This window comes from Drosophila santomea, chromosome 3L (assembly GCF_016746245.2).
Source record: "Drosophila santomea strain STO CAGO 1482 chromosome 3L, Prin_Dsan_1.1, whole genome shotgun sequence".
In the NCBI taxonomy this organism is placed as follows: Eukaryota; Metazoa; Arthropoda; class Insecta; order Diptera; family Drosophilidae; genus Drosophila; species Drosophila santomea.
The window spans coordinates 23,043,188-23,065,871 of NC_053018.2; the positions used below are offsets into that span (position 1 = coordinate 23,043,188).

General features: G+C 41.7%; 2 protein-coding genes, 1 long non-coding RNA gene and 1 other non-coding gene across 4 annotated transcripts; 3 read left to right on the top strand and 1 right to left on the bottom strand.

Annotated features, from left to right (window-relative positions):
• The first annotated feature begins 29 nt into the window (after positions 1-29).
• On the top strand, positions 30-1,501 carry LOC120450618. The gene is made up of 3 exons (XR_005616293.1): positions 30-309; positions 466-621; positions 1,238-1,501. It is a non-coding gene; the product is annotated as an uncharacterized LOC120450618 (long non-coding RNA).
• Positions 1,502-12,347: 10,846 nt separating this feature from the next.
• On the bottom strand, positions 12,348-12,914 carry LOC120450016. The gene has a single exon (XM_039632739.2). It carries the CDS (start codon positions 12,838-12,840, stop codon positions 12,535-12,537), a length of 306 nt encoding a protein of 101 aa, XP_039488673.1. The 5' UTR covers positions 12,841-12,914; the 3' UTR covers positions 12,348-12,534.
• LOC120450015 lies at positions 12,867-14,002 on the top strand. The gene has a single exon (XM_039632738.1). The coding sequence runs from the start codon at positions 12,964-12,966 to the stop codon at positions 13,561-13,563; it is 600 nt and encodes a 199-aa protein (XP_039488672.1). The 5' UTR covers positions 12,867-12,963; the 3' UTR covers positions 13,564-14,002.
• Positions 14,003-19,620: 5,618 nt separating this feature from the next.
• On the top strand, positions 19,621-19,703 carry Trnal-cag. Its single transcript has one exon. It is a non-coding gene; the product is annotated as a tRNA-Leu (tRNA).
• Positions 19,704-22,684: the final 2,981 nt, after the last annotated feature.

A 22,684-nucleotide genomic window follows, 5' to 3' on the forward strand; every position in this document is an offset into this window, starting at 1 on the left:
TTGCGAATTTTTTCAACTTTTTGCCGGCGAGTGAGCGTGCGTGAGTGTGGGTGCCCCGCGTCTTACACAACCACCTTGGTGTTAGTGCAGTCTCTCGGAAAGCTCGCTCTCCAGCTCCGTTGTCATTTGCCTAGTGTTGGAGCAGCGGATCCGCAGTCGCAGTCTTTCTCTGCCGCAACACTCTCATAATTTCGAATGCAATGCACTTTTATTTTCAACATTAGCAAAACATAGAAACCTAAAACATATAGCAGTAAGAAGTAATATTTATTCTAACTCGAATCAAATAGCAAGGTGTCCATTAAATGGGTATGTACAAATGTACCTATACATATGAAACTCTTTTTTATCTAGTAAAAAATCTTTAACTCATGTCAAAAAGCATGACTGCGCTAAAAACTCTCTGTAACCAACTATTTTCCTTTTGTGTGGGACTAGAAATGTAAATTCCAAATTCATCTATAGGAAAATGCATACATACACACGTACATATATGTATGTATACTACTTGACCCTAGCCCAGTACACGTAGTGACAAGGCGCACGAGTGGAGCACTGGAACACTGGCGAATACCATTCATCAGCGAAGAAATTAAAATCTTCTATTGGAGTCCAAAAGAGGTAGCACAAAATTTTAAAAATGGCATACCAAGACTTAAAAAAATATATGGCTTAGGAGAAATTGCGGAGAAAAGGGAAAAGTACAAGCATATGTACATTGAGGCTGCTAAAGCATCAGTCACAAAAAATGTTAAAATAAAATTAAAAAAATGTAATTTTTAATATGATAATTTTTTGTCTGTTTATATAACCCATTATATTAGAGACCTGCCAAAATTGTGGCTATGCTGAACACCTAGAAACTATGTTTTAGTATAAATAGCTAAATAACGTCTTAGTTTCTAAGACTTGAGCATTTTACAATAGATAATTTAAAACATTTTTATTTCACTTTTTGTTTGAATTTTTGTAAAAATTCTTCACAAAAGTTAATACAACAACCTTCCTGTTTAAAGTGCGAACTTTATTTTTACCTCGTAAAACAAATAACAAATTACATATAAAGTCGCTCCTGTTTGTAGGGTGAGGTACTTTTAAATTTGCCTAGAATGCTTAATCCTTCAATCTCTATAGTTGTATAGTCATACTTATAGTTACATATACATATATACGTATTGTTTTTATCTATCTATGATATGATAATAATACTTTGAAGAAATTTAATATATCCCATTAGGAGGGGTACCAAACTTGGCACTTAACCTACGATACCCCAAATTCAGATTGCGGACACATGTAGTGCCTGAAATGGCAATACTCATTGGATTTCTCAGCTTTCCGGATTAAAAGCGGCTTCCCAGCAACTGCGAGTGACAGGTGTGGTGAGGGGAGCAGAGTGGGGGTGGCAGCGTGTTCAAATAAAAAGTAAATTATTTTATGATGTGTATGCATTATTGTATAAATAAACAGCGCTTTTTTTGTTTTCTTTATAAACAACAGACACAAATCGAGCAGATATAATAGCACCCCTTCCCGCGATACTTTTATACATATGTACATACATATGTATTCGGTGCTGACATTGTCTTTAGTATTTTTTGCTGGTTATTTAGTTTTGAGTTGTTTTTGATCTATTTTACAGTATCTGCATCGTTGCAGAAATCGAAAAACACGAAATATTACAAGTTATTTTTTAAGTTTAAGTTATGCTGCTCGAAAAAATAAAATCCAAAATGTCACTACGAAAGAGAACGAAGAATGGTTTGGAGTTCAAGATGGCAACTTTGATTGAGATGGCCAAGAATAAACGAAAGATATATGTAATTGTATCTCTCTGATTTGCTTATTTTGCTCTTCTCTCTCTGTTTGTGCATGTGGTGTGCAGTTTGTAGTTTAAATTTAGCAGTTTTATTGCATTGTTGCCAAGATTTCTGCTTCTCTTCACTTCTTCTTTGTTCCTGTAAATTGTTTACCTATGCATTCAGCTGTTTTGCTTCCCGAATCCGCCTATGGGTCTGCAGTTGTACCCTGTAGGTGTCTTTGCGCCCAGCTTTTTGGTTCAGTAACCTATCAATTTGATTTTGTTTACCTTTCCGACTCGATAAGCAGAAGCGAAGAAAAGAGCGGTGAGAAATTCGCTAACATTTCGAAATAAATCAAATGAAGTCTGTAAAGGACCTGAGGGAAGGAAAACGCTCTGTTTTGTCTTTGTCGAAAATATTGCCATTTTTAATCATTCGTTTATAAGGCTCTCAAGGAAAGTTTGTACATAATTATTTGTAGTTTTAACTTCTTTATTAAATTACCACTATGGCTTGTCACAGCTTGCCTTTGGTTGTGTATTTCAAAAAAAATTAATTCAAATCTTTATAAGCAACACTTCTGATTTATTTGCAAATTTACGCCAATGTGCCCATGCCGCTCTGGGCTCAAAGCAACATGTCAAACGAGTCTAATGCAATTACCTTAAATGACAGCAAAAATGCAATTTAGCGAAATATGCTTAAATCTGGGGAAACAGCGAATGGCCAACAGCTTAGGTGCCACAAGTATTCAAGAAAAGGGCCGACTCAACAGCCCCAAGTACAGTTGGCAAGTGTCAATAAATGCAGCCCTGCGTAATTCCACTGCGCCCAGGTTTGTCGTCAGTCGGTCCGCCGATCAGTCCATGCGTAAAGTGTGAAAATCCGCACGCACCCGACAAAAGCTCCTCAACGCAAACAGGAGCTACCAGCTAGTTCTGAGTCCTCGGCCCCACTTCAACGGACCGACTCATGGGTCTTACCGTTTAATGGCATTATTGTAAGTAATAGGATTAGAGACCGAGGGTCGCACACCTTTTTACAGACCCTCAGTATCTAGTTTCAACGGAATTTCAAAATATAAATGCACCTGAAATCACATAACAAAATCACATCACAATAAAATAAAAATATATTTTAGCATAATTCCTAAAAATGTGGCTGTATTAAATTATTAAATTATACATATTGAGTCGAATGTAGATGACTAACAATACCTATGAACGTACGTATTCCCCATTTTATATGTATTCATGAACTTGGCATTGCATAAACGAAATTGGGCGAATGTGTAGCCCACCTATTACCAAAATAAAACTACCCCAAGTTAGCACAAGAAAAGTGTACTATACATTTCAAAATAATATTCTTAATTATGCAAATACCAAAGTAATAGTCTTTAATAGAGTCTTTTTAAATAAAACTTAATTCAGTTATGACCCGTGAAAGTTCTTCCCAGTGTATGCAGTGTAGGCATTTCCTCATACACTGGGGCATACCCCTTCCACTGCCACTTCTACTCCCAAGGCGTAAACACTTTCAGATGTTGTGCCAAAAATAACGTGGATAACAAAATGTGTTTTGACATAGTTTCTCGGCTGCACAGAGTGCGTCAGGGGCGTCAACTGCCAACTTTTAAGGGTCATTTTGGGGAGTGTGTCAAATTTAAAGTGAACTAGGAATGTTTTGTATTTGTTTGAGCCTGTAATATTTCCTTATACCTTCCAAGTAAAAGGCTCTATGAATATATTTTTGTTTTCCCAGTCACTGCCGCCTAGAAACTCTATAGCCTTTCTTAATAAGCTTTATCGCCTTTTCTACCTTGTTTGCCTTCCTTAAAAGTAAAAACTGCGGCATACGACTTTGAGTCTTCCCTTTGTTTAATTTTTCCACGCAGTTTATTGGCGGATAAGTTTTTTTATGCAAAAATAGTTGAACTTTATATTCATATTTGTGGGAAAAAGTTACATCGCAAGAGGCTAAAATTGTGCCACATTCTGGTCTCCAGTACATTAATTAGCTGATCTAATTTATAGCCAAATTTGCGGTCCCTTCCGAAACCGTATAGCACACATCCAACCGTAAATCAAATGAGCCGAATATACGGCAACAAAGAGGAGAAAGGAATTGGAACGGGCTGCTAAAAAAGTATCCACTGAATTTTAATGCAATAGCATGTTTCAAATGTTATGACTGCCTTTCCAACGCCCCCGCAACGTCCCTCTAGGCGGCAGTCTGCAAACTTACGAGTGTTGGGCTGGGTTGGATTGGTTAGAGTCTGGCTGCATTGTCCTCCATTTTCCCGTAGTCGGGAAGAAGAAGAGTATTTCTCAGCGAGCACTCGCAATTTCAGAGAAACAGTGAAAAAGACAAAAGTGTGACCAGGGGGCTGTAAAATGTGAGGGCGGCTAGACTGCAATCACAATGCATGTGCAATTGCTAAAAGCAAGTTTTTGTTTTATTCAACGCGCTTCAGGGACTATGAATACATGAAAGGATTTTCATTTTTTGACAGCACATTATTATAAGAATACTTTTGCCTGTCTTGTTGTGGTGACAACTAAATCATCAATTGAGATTTAAAATCTGCATTTACGTAACTCGCTTGACTGTCTTACAATAAGAGTGTTATGGCTTCGACCTGATACCAGTTGTTTAAGGGCTCATTTAATCCATTCTTTTCTCAGCCATTGCAACCATCCGAACTTCGCTTCAAACCTTCCACCTCCGCACCTTTGTACGATGGCGAAATGTTTATTGCATGGCAACTAACGACAACAACGCCATGTGAATAATGGCAGCCCCTATTCCACTCCAATCCCATTTTTGTCCGCCCTGCCCGAAAACCCCAAAGTCAATCCCATCCCCATTCCCTGTCACCCGTCCAGAGAAACGCGACCGGACGATCTCAGTACGGGCGTATGAAAATGTTACGCATACGCCCCGTGCTGCCTCGCGATAGGCTGTTGACATGCAGTGGCCAACCCTGGACCCCGCCATATTTTGTGTTGTATATTTTAAATAAAATAAGGAGAACAGGAAATAAGTTTTTCCATCTTTTGTTGTTTATCCTGAGAGTGTGTTCGTGGGCGTGTTTGGAGGAGCTAGTAGAGAGTGGGGGGTTTCTCTGCCTGATTTTTATCAACGCCGAACCTCTTTATAAATCCTTCTCTTCATTCAATCAATGGTTCCCCTACTCGTGCTTCCCACAGCATGTGAGGAACTCATTGCTTTAGGTACTGAATACTCCAAAAGCTTCTCAGAAACCAAATGTCTCGACCGGTCCATACACATTGGAACTCGGTGCTAAGAAGATACATATAATTCTTGGATGCCACCAAACTTCCGGCCCAGTTGCTCTGAGTGAATGAATACAACCATCTTTTTATTAAGCCATCTATGTATCTGAGAATCTAGGCACCCACTCTACCACCCACTCAAGGCCGTCGAAAGCCCTCCATCGCAATTATGTAGGGAGGCACCCAACCATCCACTCCGCTCATGGGAGCTCTCAACTGCTGTCCTCCCCTTGGAATTTTCCACCAATATAGCCGTTCTAGTTGCTGCCTTTCACGACTTTCACTAGCGTGGCAGCTGAGGCTGATTCGCATGGATGTCAAGCGGAATGTTTGTTTTGAATATTCATGAAGCGCTCTTGAATAAGTTGAGGAAATAATTAGAGCTGGCTGAAATGGACCGAACGTTTTTACCGATGCACGTGAAGGACTCACGTGTGACAGGATTATAAGTACATAAATCAGGTCGAACCTAGAAGACTCGTCATCACTTTGTTTTAGGGGGCCGAGGCAACCTTCGGCAGCGCGAAAAAACACCGACTTACAATTAATTCTGATGTTATAAACAAAATCCAGAGCTGCCGCCACCGCCTCTGCCCCCCGTAATGATATGTCACGATTGCTCTAGACTCTAGAAACTACATTCAATGACATGGCAAAAAACGCGCAAAGACAGAAAAATATACGCAGCAGCTGCAATAAAATTAAGTGAAATGGCATGAAAAAGAATGCAACCGAAAAGTGCAATTTGCGCGCGGTTCAGCGGGTTTGGTGGGTGGTAGGTTGGTTGAGTCGCTTCGGATGGGGTCTTTTGGGCGACTCCACTGTTGCCAACTGCAAGAGCAGCACCAATTTGGAAAAGGGGAAAAAAAATTCGCAAATGTAAATTAAACTTGTCATTAATGACATGGCCCACACGTAAAGCTGCAGATACAGCAACAAATCCAGATTCCCAGGGATAGAGAGCGAAAATATTATTACGCTTTTTTCGGCGACGCATCGTCAGCTTCAGCACATTAAAACTGCAGCAACTTGCTAGTGGAGATAGCGGGGTGGTGAATGGCAGACGCAGACACTCTCCGTCCCTTTTGCACATCCTCGTGCGGAAGGACTCTCGGCAACTGACCGTTCGGCCGGACAACCCCTTTCGAGGGTTCCCCATCAACACCCCCAACATCACCCCATCGCACACTTCCTTCCCACGCCTCGGCCGCAGCTTTTGCCGCGGTCGCTGCGAATGCTGCTTGCCTGCCATTTTCCGTTAAAAATGTGTGGAGTCAACTGTACTTCAACAGCCATGTACTCATACACACACATATGTATGTACATACATATGTACGAGCGTTTTATATACGAATTTTATTTCAATTCATTTAAAATACGTGTAATGGTTGCTTTTTTGCTGCTGCTGCTGCTGCTGCTGCTGCTGCTGCTAGCGCTCATCCTTTCGACCTTTGTATTTCGATTGCCAATGGCCACCCATCACCACCCCCGCCAGCTTTTAATGGACTGCGGGGTGGGCGGAGATGGAGCTGTATCGCTTCCGTCGCACATTTTTTTAATAATTAATTTTTTGCGCGTAACTGAAATTTGCATGTAGATGAGCACGCAAAGCTGTATATATATGTATGCATACTGTACATAGACCTCATATAGATACAAACATATGCATATGTATGTACTGGGCACCAATAAAGATGCGCCTGTAGGGCTTGTCACCAAGAACCTCTTATAGTAATTTTTGGAAGTTTTCTATTATGGATCAAATATTTTCGTAATGTATATCTCAGAACGAAATCATTAAACCCGTACTCGTAGAGTAAAAGGGTGTATTAGATTCGTGGAAAGTATGTAACAGGCAGAAGGAAGCGTTTTCGACCATATAAAGTATTATATTCTTGATTAGGATGAATAGCCGAGTCGATCTGGCCATGTCCGTCTCTCTTTCCGTCCGTTTGAACGTCGAGATCTCAGGAACTAAAGAAGTTAGAAAGTTGATATTAAGAAGTCTTGAGAATTTCTATCGATTTGCAAAAAAACATTTTGTTACGTCCACTCTAACGCTCACAAACCGCCCAAAACTGCCACGCCCAAACTTTTACAAAGCGTTTTTATATTTTTAGTTTTTACATTAGTCTTGTAAATTTCTCTAGAATAGTAAAAAATCTATTTACCATGCCCACTCTAACGCCCACAAACCGCCAAAAATCTCTTCTTTTTGTTTTGAAGAGGGATTTACTTCTTTGGCCAATCCCAATCCAGAATATCTAAATACGACCAAAAAATAAATAAAATATTCTTGTGCGCACACAGAAAAATAGGGCTTTGGCTCTACATTGTGTACATATATCAAAAATAAAACGAATCTCTACGATTTAAATATAAATGTATACATTAGAAAATATTGCTACAGGACTTTGTCCTTACATAAATAAAATCTCAAACTTTCCAACTTTCACTTGGACGTTTGATACTCGAAATGCAAGGCTACGATTTTTTTCATCTCAAAAGTTGATATGGTTTTTAGTGTTTTTCATGGTAATAATTAGGGAAATTTAGGCTTTACAGGATGGGATTTAAAATGTACTCACCAAATTGACATGCAAAGTGACTCCTCTCGAAGGTTTTTTTTTGCTACGATGCCTATGGGTGTGTGGGAATTGTTAGCTTAAACCAGAAATACTCCTTCCCTATACTTTTAAGATCGTCAAAAACTTGTGTTTTATTTTTATAGTAGTATAATTTGATGTTTAGCCTAGATCGTTCCTCCCATCTGAATGGAATTTTATTTGGTTTTAGTATATCGTTTTCTCACTACTAGTGTTAGGTTAATTTCTTGTAAGTACGAAATGCTCTCGAAAACGGATTTTTCATGCCTTTAGATCATAATCATACTTGACTTTTGCCACGATATGAACAATTTTAGATAATTTGTATATGGATATATATTGATATTGTATAGAGATGTTCTTCGATCCGATTTATATTCTCCTCGGTACAACGTGAGCTTCTAGCATTGACACGTTCGACACACACATACACAAATGTACACTTGTGATTGCGCAACTTTGGCACAAAACTGTTTCTACAGTTTGCTGCTCTTTACTTGCGAAATGGTTTTCGTCGCTTCCTTTTTTTGATTGCTTCACCTCTTAAAGTTAACAAAGTGTTATTCAGCTCGATTATTCAAACTTTTTCAGAACATTTTCTCGACCGCTTTTTTGACGAACACAAAATTTAAGGACTAAGGCGAATATGTAAATAAGCAAACGCAAGAGTTCAATTTGTTAAACGACAAATGTTTTTGACTTTATATTTATTTCCGTTATGTTTTAGTTACTGTTTTGCTTTTTTCCCGTTAAAAACACACAAAATAAATTTAACAAATTTTGGCTATTTCCGTTTTTGTATTTATTTTTTGTTTCCTTGGCTTTTGATTTTGAATTTCAGTTTTCACTTTTGCTGTTACATTTTCCTTTGCTTTTGCTGTTGCTGTTGCTGTTTGTTTCGTTGCTCTATTTTCTATTTGTTATCCTGTTGTCGAATTAAGTTATCGGTTGTATATGTTGAATTCTGCTATTGGTTTGGTTTGGAGGCGGGTTGTAAGGCTATTTCTGGTTGTGGTTGTGATTCTGCTTCGATTGGTTTTGTGCTGGCTTGGGTTGCTATTTTCGTTTGTTTCGGCTGCTTTGTTTCTGTTTCTTGTTGGGTTTTGTTGGCTATTTCGTGTGTCTATTTTCGTTTGTTTGCCTGGTTAGTTGGCTGTTTCCTTTTGGTTGAGTTATTCGTTATTTGTTGCGCTTTGATTTATTTCTCGGTTTATTGCGTTTAATTAGTTTCTTTATTATGGTTACAGTTTTCTATATTATTAACTTTAGTCGTATTATTTGTTCTATTTATTTTTTTGAATTTGAAGTTGTTATCGGTTGGTTGGTTGTTGGTGTTGTTGTTTTAGTTGCAGTGGTTGTAATTGTTGCTGTAGTTGTTGTTGTTGCGGCGTTTGTTGTTGTTGTATTCCAAATTTTGTTGTGAATTTTGTTTGTTAAATTTTGAGAAACTAACTAAAAATCACTTTTTGTTTTTTCATACAACTGAAAGATAACTTTATTTTGTTGTACTATTTTCTTTTGTTGTTGTTGCTTAAATTTTTTGTCGTAGAATTGCGGGAGTGAAACTATATTCAAATCATTTAGTTATTTTTTAATAAGAATGTTTGAAATAAAAAGTTAACTGATGGCAAATAATTTGTTATCGTTGTCGTTTTATTTTTATTACGTTTGTATTATAATATGCTCTGATCTTCGTTCCTTTCGTTTTGTATTAGGCTGACATTATTATAGTGGTTATATTATTATTTGTTAAACAAAACAATATTTCAGTAAGTATCAACAACGTTTTAACGTAATGATTAAAAATGTTCCAAACAGTCAAAAAGCACCTGCAAATAGAAAGTACATTCGATTAGTAACCATGTGAGAAAAGCATACCAGCAGTTTTTTGATCCCATCGACTTTTATCTTTAAAAGTGGTATCCGAAAACTACCAACGGCTTATAAAAGCTGAAGATATAGTTATAGAAATATTAGTTTATCGTGCCACCAGGTTCTTGGCTCTGGGATGCCTTCTCTGAGTGTTTCCCAAACACAATCAACACATGGTTTAGATACACCACACTCTCACCTAAAAACAAATCTATTTGCACATACAAACACCAACACACCCACTGCTCCTCTTTTCCTAACCCTAGGTACCATTGTTTTGAATAGAAGCACGCATTGTCTAAACACCGGGTAGGACCTCAAAGAGAGCCGCTCGGAGAGAGCTGGAGAGAGGGCGCAGGGACAGCGCCGGAGAGCTGAAAATACTGAAAATCTAAGCGACCAACTAAATTTTCAAGTTCAAAACGCCGCCAGACGATGAAATCGGGATGCAACAAAGCCAACCCCATCGAACTAAGCAAAACTGGCAACTGCGATACGATCTAATTAATACAACAACAGCCGAGAAAGCTGAGGCAACGCCAGGCCAGGCCAGCTAAATAAAAGTTATACGACAGCGACTGCACAGTGTGTGGGGCAGATTAATGGGTAGCGATACCAGCCCACACAAGTATATAGAGATCGCTATTTGCCATGAAGCACTATGGATGGTAAGTGGTTCGACTGCCGGCACCGCCAATTCCACCCGCTAAACACTGAATAGTTGAACAGAAATTGTTGAACCGCATTACGGAAAGACAATATCGGCAGATGCGGGCAGCTAGCGAGTTCTGCTTTCAGGCTCCGCAAACTAACGGGTGTATAAATGGGTGTTGCAGCGCTTTTGGCAGATAACTGCAACTTTCCAGAAGCAAAAACAATGGTTAGAACACAAACTCCAGCAGGCAATGTTGATTGCTTTAGCATATTCACTTCAGATAAAGCTTTCCGCACACTAGATCTCACAGAACCACAAGCAGCTTAGACTACCAATCTTCGCAAACCCCGAAAAGCGTGTACAGTCAATTTTTCGTAGCTCGAAGCACTATATGTGACGAAAGAAGTTTAAGTCATAGAGCCTTCGGGTTAAGTTCTTTTTAACAATTTAGGGTGTAGAAAGTAGGAGCCTCTACAGGCCGAATAAAAGCCGATTTCTAATTCGAGGAAGTAAGGAGCGACCCTTCACCCAAAACGCAAAAGATTCACTCAGAAACCCAGAGCCAGAACAGAAGCACGGGAAATACGATTTCTTTGGGCGCGCAAAAATGCTGGAAATTCGCGCGAACACTCCAAGAGCCGCAGAGCTCCGCGAAACGCACCGAAAACGGCCAAAAAGATGAATATGTGCAAAAATCTTTTGCATACGCTCAAGAACCCATGAAAGCAGTGATGGCCAAGTCGCAGTCGCAGTCGCGGTCGCGGCTGGCGTCGGCAGCATCAGGAGCCGCGAGAGCTGAGAGAGACGAAAAGAAACTGAATAAACCTGACGACGGGCCGGGAGGGTGTCGGTTGGCGCACAAAGCTTTTTACGGACTCTCGCTCGGACAACAACAGCGTTGCGAAAATCGACCGAAGCGAGCGCAAAAAGACGACGAGAACGAGAACTGCGCCCCATCCCATGATACACCACCATTCCACACCCCCACCCACCAGAGAGTAGCCCTGTGAGAGAAGCAAGTGCTGCGAGAGCGCTACCGCTACTCAAGACTCTGCTCGTGTGTGTGTGAGAGACAGATATAGATAGAAACGGGTAGAGGAGGCAAAGCAAACAATAAAAAGCATCCAAAGCGTCGGCAAAGAGTTTGCAAAAAGTAACTTAACGGGGAGGCGTGTGTGGATCTGGATGTGTATGTGGATATGGATGTGGTGTATCTACATCTGAGTCCACAGACACTCGTGTCTCGCGACTTACATGAGCTCCGCGGTAGACGCGCGCGTCGCTGCGACTGCGGCCTTGCGTCGCGTGCCTTTGCAGCTGAGGTTTTGTTGCCCCTTTCTGAGTTTCCGTAGGCCAGGCCGTGGGTGGGAAAGGGACGCGTCTTGCCCCTTGGGGGCTTGTCCTAACCCTCCCCCTACGCGGAACCCTAGGCTAGCCGTTTGGTGATGTGGTTGCTTTTGGTGGCATCGCGTGAAAGTGTTACGATTTGGAAACTGACCGAGCTTAGAAGTGGGTAAATCAGTCGCAGCCACCAGCATCGGTAGAGGAGGCAAGGCTTTGACGGGCCAACTTTAAGTCCGGAACTTAAAGCCTTACCAGCGGATTCTGGGTACTCGGGACGCCTGCACTAGTCAACTTCTGTGAAACGTACCGCCCCTTGCTAACTACTCAATAGGTTTGATTCTCATTCAAACACATTTAACAGGTTTTCTAATCTTCGATAATAGATTGTAAAGCAGTAAAGTGTAAAGTAGACATTTGCTCATATATACAGTAAAGTGTAAAGTAGACATTTGCTCATATATACATACAATCGCCTAAAACATTTTAGAATTATCATCCTGACAATTGGAGCTTTGTCCAAAGCAAGCTCAAAATTTTAAAGAAAGTTAAGCAGTCTTTAGATTGAACTTTAGTGCGAAGATTCGATGGTTGGTTGAGTTATAAAAATTCAATCGTATTTCACGCGGCTTCGCCTATTACTCAATGGAAACATATGCTATTGCTATATATAAACTTATCTCCATCGACTGCGCTGGCTTAATCAGCCGCCGTTGTTTTTGCGCTTGGTAATGGGGGGCTATCCGGTACTATCAGTAGAAAAACAAAAGTGTTCACTTATAATTATTTATTAAAAACAAAATGATAATGCCAATTGAATCGCAGTAAGACAACAAAGGTCGCGGCACACAAATGCATTGGCTGGAATGGATGTATGGAACTTGCATCGCAAGAGTCCCTCTGATCAATTTTAGTTTAACGGGAAATTTTTGACAAAACCCACGTCACTTGGTGGTTAACTAGTTATCGTAGTCATTCCTCTTCTTGAAACCTTTCTGATTAGCGATGTCCCTGTACATACCATCCACCATTTTAATTATGTTTTGTTGGTGCTTCATAATGTTTTGAACTTCTTGCTGGATAGCTACGTTGTACGGCTCTCTTAGGTCGGTCGAGCTATCGACTTCCGTAAGGCCGCGGGACGTCTTTCCCCGGCACACGACATAGCTTGGCTTCCCGCGAAGACTTACCCCAGCTACCTCATAGACTTTCTTCGTGCAATTGTTGTGCGAGGACCCAAACATGTCAGATTTAGATTTACTCATCGTGTTTCTCAACGGATTTGCTACACTGTATTTAAATGAGACGTTTACTTGACACCCCGGGGAGCTAGAACTTTAAATTATACAGAAAAACACGAAACACTGTTCCAGTCAACTAGTCCCGCTATGAGAGCCTCTTTTCTGATTAGTCGAAAGCAGCCCTGGATGGGGCAGCTGCTGCTCATGGCCAGGAACAAGGCCCTGACGCTCCTGCTAAAGCTATATAGGCGGACTCCCATCTTCAGACCGCGACACCTGCCAGGAAGGAATAGAACCCAGAGTGGTGGACCTATCCGCGATAGAACCATCTTGCCCTCTGCCAAAAACACGAATCTTCCCTGTCGTTTTTCCCAACTAACTATGTTTGGCGGACTCGTGCATCTGGATGTGCTAAGAGAGGACGACTTCCTCAATGAGGACAGCAATTTGGAATTGGGAGCGGACGGAGAAATTGTTCTGGACATGCACAGTCGGCGGAGACAGGGTAACTTCGAGTTGGCTCTAATGGCGGGTGGACAACTGGACGTGGATTCCGAGGAAGACGAGGAATACGACGAGTGGGACTGCGAAGGATGTGTGCGGTACGTGAAGTACAGGGAGTGCGAGGGGGGGAGTGATCTCGTGCTTGAACGGATCGGGCAGAATCTGGGACATGTTGCAGATGCCTACAAGTCTTTCCACAGAGTATTTCCACAATGCGAAGCAACCTCCCCATCTAAGCCGTGAAGCGTGGCAACGCCGCAATGCCAACAATAGGTACTCTCGTTTGGCGCCAATACTAACGACAACAATGTAAAACACTAGAGCACTCTGGGAGAGGGCACGTCAAGTGCAGAGAGAGAGTCCGAACTCGAGTCGGAAAGGGGGTAGGGGAGCCAGGGCGGTCGGAGAGTGTGCACAAAAAAATTTGCCGGCAGCTTAGTTTTTTTACCGGTGCAAAAAGTCGAATGCGAGCGAACGCTAAAAGCTTCCACTCTCCCTCCGATTTAGATTGAGATTCCGAATAAAATTCACGTTGCCGTTCGCACTCAGATTCCGATTTCCAGTTCGACCTCCCCCCCCGGCACTACGGTACCTCATTAGCGTCATCACCATCGCCAAGTCACACACGGCGTATACATAATCCAAATAAAAAGCAAACATGAAATAGTTGTTACTCCGGCAACTGGCTTTTGTTATTTTAGGTATATGTTTCGCAGGGTTCCACGTCGGGACAATGGAAGAGGATCCGTCCACACCCGTGTTTTTGTTTTCCTTCTTCTGGAACTGACCGAGATATTGCCACGGCGACAGCTCTCTGTTTTGCGGCCTAAATGGCGATAAGGCGCCCTTTTCGCCCCAACCCGTTGTGATATGCTGTAATCTTATCGCGAGCGCATAGCGAACTCACTTCATGGAGCACTCGCCAGTGCGAAATCTGTTCGCCTTTTGCCAAAGTAGTTAGCTCAAATATTAGGTCACACAAAAAGCCGGTTTCTGATGTATTCGGCTGTTCTTGTTGGTGGCGCTGTTTTTTTTATGTGTGTGTGTGTGGGGGTTGGGGGGGGGGGGGGGGGGGTGGCATATGTGGGTGAGTTTTGTTCGTGTGTGAGCTGGAAAGCCGGTTTCGTTTTTTTGTGACTCTGTCGACTTTGGCTATGTAAATTTGTGCCGGCCCGCTCCCCACGAAGCCTATGCCCCCAGTATCAACAGAAAGAGCAACAAGAGAAATAGAACCCGATAAAGACAAATTTGGCAGGCAGACCAGACTATGGGGTTTCCCTCATGGCCTTTTAAATTAGCATTATCAAGCATCATGTACACAGTATCATTACATATGCAGTATTTTATCAATCAAAAATACTTTCTTAATTACACATAATTGTAAAAATCGGTAAATATAATCAAATATAATTGTTGACAACAATTTAATATAATGTAGGGTTTGTGACTATTCTAGGAAAGTCCTTAAATCCTATGGTGACAGACATTAAAGTTAAGAGTACTATTTTCAAGAGAATTTTTTTAAATGTATTCAGTATCAAGTTGCGGTAAAGTATTATTTTATTTAAAGCTTACTTTTGTCTAATTTATAAGTTTTGAATATAACAAAAATGCCAGTTGACATTTTGTTCTCTGATCCTAAGCAGATCTCCTTACAAAGGGCTCGATTAGCATGGGCAGGAATTTAATAAAACCCGGATGAGGATGTGGACACATGGACGCGTGATTACCATTTTTGTAATTTGCAGTGAAATGCCTTTTAATTTGATGGGAAAACATAAACGAGTTGGCCCCAAAAAGCTCTCACAGAAGCTCCGTTTGGACGTAGGCTGCCCCGGGATAAAAGCCAGTGCCACCCAACGCCACCCACCAACACCCACAGTTTGGGGCAGTGGCTGGCTCTCATCAGGATATGCAGATAACTGTAAATAACCGATTATATGCACATATATTTCCTCACCTATGTACCGCACACACTCTTATGTATGCATGTACATACATATGTATGTATATCACGGCACATATGTACAGGGCAGAGTTTAAGCTCGTTGTCGCTGTCGTTCTTGTTGCTTAATTTACAGCCTTATGTCACTTTTTGGTGCATTACACTTTTTCATTATCGCGCAGCAGCACCCAAAAACAGAGAGAGCAATAGGGAGCGACGACCAGTCGCACCCTCTCGCTCTCGCCGCTTCGGCTATGCCCACCTCGCTCCACCAGAGTCCGTGGAAAAGTGAATAAGGAGCGGAGCACACATCAAAGGGAAATGAGTTTTCATTTAGTCCCACACAAAAGCGGAAATGAATCGAAATAAATAAATAAATTGCACCTGTCCCAACCCAACGCGCCCCGCGTCCCCTGCATTACATATGACCCCCGTCCCCACGTACCCCCCATTCACGCACCCTTGATTTGCTCATCTACGGGTTGGAAGTTTGCGCATGCTCAAGGGAGAGAGAGAGAGGGAGGAAGGGAGAGAGCGTCAATGTCGCGAGAATGCAGTGTCAATCGGCTGTCTCGCTCTGGCGTGGCGTGCATTCAACCCGGTAACGCACCTGAGTAGGCCCCATCACCCAGTGCTGCCCACTGCCTCCCCTCGAGTCGCTTGCATTCTCGCGACCCATCCCTGTTTGCCTTCTCGTCCTTGTGGTCTTCTTGCGACGGAAAACCGAACAGATCGCGCTTCTTGTTTGTTTTTCCCGGCGACGGGCCCCCGTTTTCGCCCACAAGCCCTCCGTTTTGTTTTGCTTTAGCCTTATCAAAGTTTGGCGCTCTTTTTAGCTGCCCCAGCCCCCACCGACACCTCGTTCCTTTCGCTTCGTGTGTCGTTTTGTATTTTGTTTAGGTTTTTGTTGTTTTGCCGTTTGGCCGTTTTTACTTTGACTTTCATTCAAGAACAGTCTTCGTCGCGTCGGGAGTCGCCTCTTCTTCTCGCGACACAGAAACGATGCCCGATGCCACAGCTAGAAAATAGATCACAAAAGGGTTAACAAAACTCTTCGAGGTCGGGAACACAGACGAGCACGCACACAGTCCTAATGAAAATTAAAGCGAACCGAGGACTTTCAAAGCGTGCAGAGACTTTCTTTTAGCCTGTCGAGATTTAAAGATACTTTGTAGTATCGTAAACTGTTGCGCCCTTTCTTTTCTCTTTCTTGAAACCATTAACTTACTTATCTAGCTACTAAATAAGTATCACAGGCTACTAACTGATGTTTAAGTGTAATCATTTAAGGTAATTTTTATGAATAGGCCTCCTTTCCCTGATGAAAAATCGACCGTACTTCCAAAATTAGCTTTCTATTCGATAAATTCACTCTGGAAGTTACACATTTGATTACAAGTGTCTTGCGCTTTGTCAAAGTTAAAGACTAGTATGTTCCTTCGTATCGCATACCATGACTTAAATATTTGGTTTTGCACTTTAGTAATCCAAAAATAAAAGCGGACGGCAAACACTTCTCTTCAGGTCATTCCGACTCTAAGAATAACTCGTAATCATTTTATTTTTGTCGAAAAAGCGAACAATATTTGTTTGTTTCGAACGCGAGAGCGGAGTTTTCTAAACTAATTTTGTTAATCAGATGCATCGGCCAGCGCAGCTAACTAGCAGCAAAAACAAAACCGCAAGCACCAGCCACAACAACAGCAACAACAGGGACAACGCCGACGCCGACAATAGGCAGGCAGAGGGCGATGGGCGGTGGAGGGGCACCCTCTACGGCTTAGGGCTGAAATCCGGGTAGTATTTGCATAATTTACATCAAAATACAACACACATCTCACTTCAGCGGAGCTGATGCTGCTCTCTGGGCTTTTGGAATGCTTGCAGGATGCGCTTAGATTTAGACAGGACACCCACTGTCGCGCAGGAACACACACACACACACTCACTCATGTTGAGGGGACTTTCCCTTTTGGCAGGAAATCAGGAGAATTTTCCAACACAGAACCAAGTGGCGAGCCAAAGTTGTAAAGTGCTACTAACTCAGGCAAAATAAAACTTATGCGACTAAACCGAAAATTTTGAATGTGTGTTGCTGTTGACAAAGCATTTTCGAAACTGATTTTGCCCCGACATGATGCACTGCAGCATTTGTCGCAGCCCAAGCAACAAAACTGCCGCCAGAAAAAACTCATTATGAGAGTCGTCGACACACTAGGCGCCAAGCCACAAAAGGGCTGGAATGGTGAATGTGGTGGTTTGGAAGCTTGGCGTTTGGGGAACGGAAATCCAGAAACCGGGCTTGGGCAGCAAACGTTAATAATTAGCAACCCTATTAATGCGAATCGCGAGCACCACCCCCAGCTTATTTGCCACCGCCCAGTGGGTGTCGATTGAGTTTTGTGTGCTTCTCTCTTCGGGCGTTTTAATTTATTCGATTATTTTGATGTTTGCGCATCGTCATCAACATAATCAGCGACTGCAGCCTACGTGGACTGCAGCTGCAGCTGCAGCAGCAGCAGTGCATTAATGCATTCCATCCCCAATTACTTTCCCTGCCCGCACCCTGTCCCCAGCCCCAGTGGGCCGGACAATTGTCCGGTGGATTTCGGGATGTCGATCTCCTACCACGTTTTCGTCTGCCATTTCATTCGCTGCTCTGTTTTTTATTCTTTTTTAGGTGCGTTTGCACACAAAAAGTGGATTCTTTACTTTTTCACTCGGCGCCAATCATTCTGAGTTTGAACTGGATCTGAACTTAGCTCATCGCTGGAGATCATTTTGTCCACTGGCTAACCCGAGCCATACTGATCATTGATCTCCGATGGACATGTTCTAGTTATCATTCTACTCATAGGGTTGTAAGATTTATCCATACACAGATTAATCTAGCGAATTTTTGTCATAAAGTACTATTTTGGAGCTGCTGTAATATATAATTGTATAAGAAAAGTCAAGAACAGTTAAAACTTAATTTTAGCGTGGCTGTATTTCGCCAATAAATGGCATATTTTTAAGGGACTTATCCCTGCAACCCGACCAATCTTCCACAAAAAAGATATTATAATAAAATTTTATATTTTTATATAATTTTTTTTATATTTTTTCAGCTGCAGTCACGCAGCCCCGCCTACCAACCAAAATGGAACCACAAGAGGGCGGGACATCTGCAGCCGCCCATCAGCAGCAACGCATTATATTCGCGCTCGTTGTTTTCTGCCGTATACAGCACTTTTATTTCGAATTTTTGCCATTTTATGCTATTTTATTGTCATGCTGCGTAGCCCAAACCAGTACGGCCCACTCCACAGCCTCCCGCGAGTGCGACTCCCATATATGGCTTGTAAATGAGCTGCGTCTGTGTAAGTGCGTGTGCTATGTACTCGGTTAAAAATTCTATATTATTAAAAAGCTAATCGGAGGATTTTAGCCCTCGGTCTACCCGAAATCTAGTAGTACATAAATCGGGAGTACTTATGTATGTATTGCGATGCATGCCTACGCAACAATTGAATGTGGCTGATTGATCGGTGATGGGGAAAATTATAATTAGTTTTTGCTGTTTTGCCATTCCCAGCCACTTTGTTTTGCAATATATGATTAACAAGTTATCCAATCATTGCAGCTAAAATAATCCACAATTGTATTTGCAGTGTAGAGTCCTCGGGGTCCCGCATTAAGGACTAACAAATTCCGCTTATTGGCTAATTGCAAATACGAAACTGGCTGATTGGCTGCATTTGAGCATCAGTTGGTTAGCGGTTCTGAATGGAATCCATTCCGTATTTAATAGCATGAAGCATAAGTTGGGGCCTGCTTGGTACTGAGAGTACAGTAGTACAACGCTGACAACCATGTTGTTAGTGATTTATTTTGACTATTTTTCTGTACATTTCCTATTTTTCAAACAAGCGGTTCTCGAAAACGAACTCTAAGGCAAGTATTTATACCCGTTACTCGTAGAGTAAAAGGGTATACTAGATTCGTTGAAAAGATTCGCCAAAAGCTGCCACGCCCACACTTTTGCAAAATGTTTTGATATTTTTTCATTTTTGTATTAGTCTTGCAAATTTCTATCGATTTGCCAAAAAACTTTTTGCCACGCCCACTCTAACGCCCACAAACCGCCAAAAACTGTCAGTGTTGAAAACTCTCCTTTGCACTTCCACTAGCTAAGTAACGGGTATCAGATAGTCGAGGAACTCGACTATAGCGTTCTCTCTTGTTTTGAAAGTTATATCTATAAACATATAAAGGAATAAATTTTTGTTCCTTTGAAGATCATCTTCCATAGCTCCTTAAAAAGGGAGCGATCGAGCTATGCATAATAGTCACTGGGATCTCTACGCCCAAGTGTCAGGATGGCCGAGTGGTCTAAGGCGCTGCGTTCAGGTCGCAGTCTACTCTGTAGGCGTGGGTTCGAATCCCACTTCTGACAAGAATTTTTTGGCATTGCGTGTTTTTATTTTGTCATGGTTAATGTATTTTCAACGCATACCGTCGCTGCTCCGGTCGAAATAATGCAACAAAAATATGCTGCCCTTTATATACACACATTTTGCCAGCACAGCAAAAAAGATCCCACAGACCGAATTGATTTTCCAAATGTTTTTATTAAACAAACCACTTTCATCCCTTATAAAAACCCGGCAAACTTCACATACATATGTGTTTTTCGAGCCTTCGTTTTTTAATGATGCGAATTCGATGTACGAAATTTTCATTAATACTCCGTCCGAGCACCTTCGCTGGACGGCATGGAGAAGTGGATGGGCAAGTGCGACAGCGATAGCGAAAGCTGTAGGCTTAAATGCGTCATGTACAGGTCAGGCAGCGCCCGAGTGAAAGGGATGGCCGAGGACATGGTGGAGCATATGCAAGGACTTGTACATAGAACGGTTCGTGCACCCAGCTATATCGTATATAGACTCCAGTGTTTATTCAATGCTGTTTACGGCCACCGACGGACCCACACCCACATCCACATCCACACCCGCATCCTCAGCAGAACCTGACAGACCTTTGTATGGCGTTTTAATTCTTTTTTCAAAAATAATTGAATGTTATATTCAATTAATTTTTCGTTAGTCGCCAGCACCTATTGCCACTCCCAGCACTGAAGCTGCAGCCTGGCAGCGAAACCAATTGGCTGCAATCGCACTGCACCTCGATGAGCAGTGCCTGATAGCTAATGGATAATATGACCCCGTAATTGGATTATCGTTGAGTGAGTAACCCGCCAAATTTACTGTCCTTCTGTCTGGATAAATTTCAATTAAGATACATAATGGTCCTAATAATTATTAACAAAGATGCGCTCCGTCTAGAAAAGCAAATTTTTTGAAAATTGCTTGTCTTACTTCAAATTCTCTATGGAAGACAGGAGAGGAAATTTAAATTTAATCGTCGAGTAACAGCGAATTCTAGATTTTATACATAATTCTTATTTTGGTCTTTCAAATTTGTATCGTTATGCCCACCAAAGATTGGCCACGTCCATTTGAGCACCCACGTTTTATTATTTGTCTTCAAAAATTCTATAGATACTCTGAATTAAATAATTCTCTGTATATATTTTTATATAACTCCTTTTGGTCGTTTATATCGCTATTCCAAACTAATTTTAAAATATCTCCCTAGCACTGCCACTACATGGGCAATGAATATATGACAGTCGAGGAAATCGACTATACCGTTCTCTATTGTTTTTGAAATGTGTAACAAGTAAAGGAAAACGTTTTCAAGCGTATGAATTATATAATTCCTTGGTCTAAACTGTTTTGGCAGACAATCCTTTTATATCCTTTAAGGCCATACGTCTTCTCGTATAAACGTCGAGATCTCCGTAAGTAATAAATCTAGGAGCTTGAGAGTTAACTAGTAGACTTAAAAAGAAATAAAAATTTTCTATGTGTGCTTGTTCAAAAGTTATTCGCATTGAATATTTTTATCGGTATGTCGGGTATAAATAAATTTGTTTACTTTACTATATTTGTATACTAGATTCGTTAAAAAGTATGTTACAGGCAGAAGGAAGCGTTTCCGACCATATAGTATATACATACATATATCCTTATATAAATATAAACATACATATACATGATATATATACGGATATATGTATACATATACATATATCCGAATCGATCTGGCCTTCTGTCCGTCCGTATGAACGTCGAGATCTCAGGAACTATAAAAGCTCTTCTTGTACTTCGGATAAGTAATAGGTGTCCTGTAGTCGAGGAACTCGACATTAGCGTGCTCTCTTGTTTTATGTGTGTAGGGGACCCGAAACTCTTGCACATGACTCCTGAGTCTATTTAATACTGTTTAGCAAAACAATTATAAATTCCATTAGATAGTAATAGTTATATTACCATCATTATATTTCACAAGTCTATCCGAGAATAACCTGTAGAGAATGTGTTGATTAACATCAGCTAAAGATATGTGAGATTAAAGGTATATATGTGCTGCCCACTTGACTTCCCTTTCCGTTTGGAATTAGAGCACTTCAAATGCAAGTGCCTGGGTTGGTTCGTTCTCTCATCTGAGATACCCCTTTGAGGGCGATAAAGGAGGTGCATGCATACAAACTTGGCTTACGTACTGCAGCAGGCTGGATTCTGCAGGAACAGCAAACAAAACAAAGGAAACAGTAGAGTGCATTTTAAATTTCGTTGCTATCGATTTTCGTTGCGGAAAAAAGGCAGCATGAGTGCTGTGTATAAAGTAAGAGAGAGATAGATAGCCGGCATCCCCGTGTTGCCGTGGACATACATGCGTCCACATCCCCACTTCAGCATGCATACATACATATGTGGAGTAAACATAAAAAATGCAAATGTGCATGGACATAAAACCCACCCCTTGGGCCACACTCTAGTCCTGTGCAGCGTCGATGCATCAGACCGAGGCCTGATCCACGGCCTGAGCCTCATCCTTAAATGCACCCAAAAGGGCTCGACCGACGAGAGCTCCTCCTGGTCAGGCATATGCTCCCCGGAGGAGACCGCTTCCCCCGCCCTCCGAGAAGGCGGGGGGCCGGGAAAACGTCTAATAAAGTTGGAAGCCGGTTGTCAGCTGCATCCAACCACCCACTCTGTCGGATGTGGAGGCTTTGGGGTGGCGGGCGGATGGTGCATGTTGGATGGACCTTGTTCGATGTGTTGTCAGCAATTCAACCACACACAGACGATTGCCAATTTGGGATGCACGTCCCCTGCACGTGCATGAACACATCCTGCGTGCACATTCAGGTGCAATATCAGCAACAAGAGAATTGTGAATTTTTAAATAATATTGCAATGCCTTGCTCGCGGCAAAGTCCCCCTTAATTAAAATTGCAAATGAATGGGCATTTCGGTGCTAAAGTTTGCGGTCTGTCCTAAAGGAGTGCTCTTTCGGATTGCCGAGGCC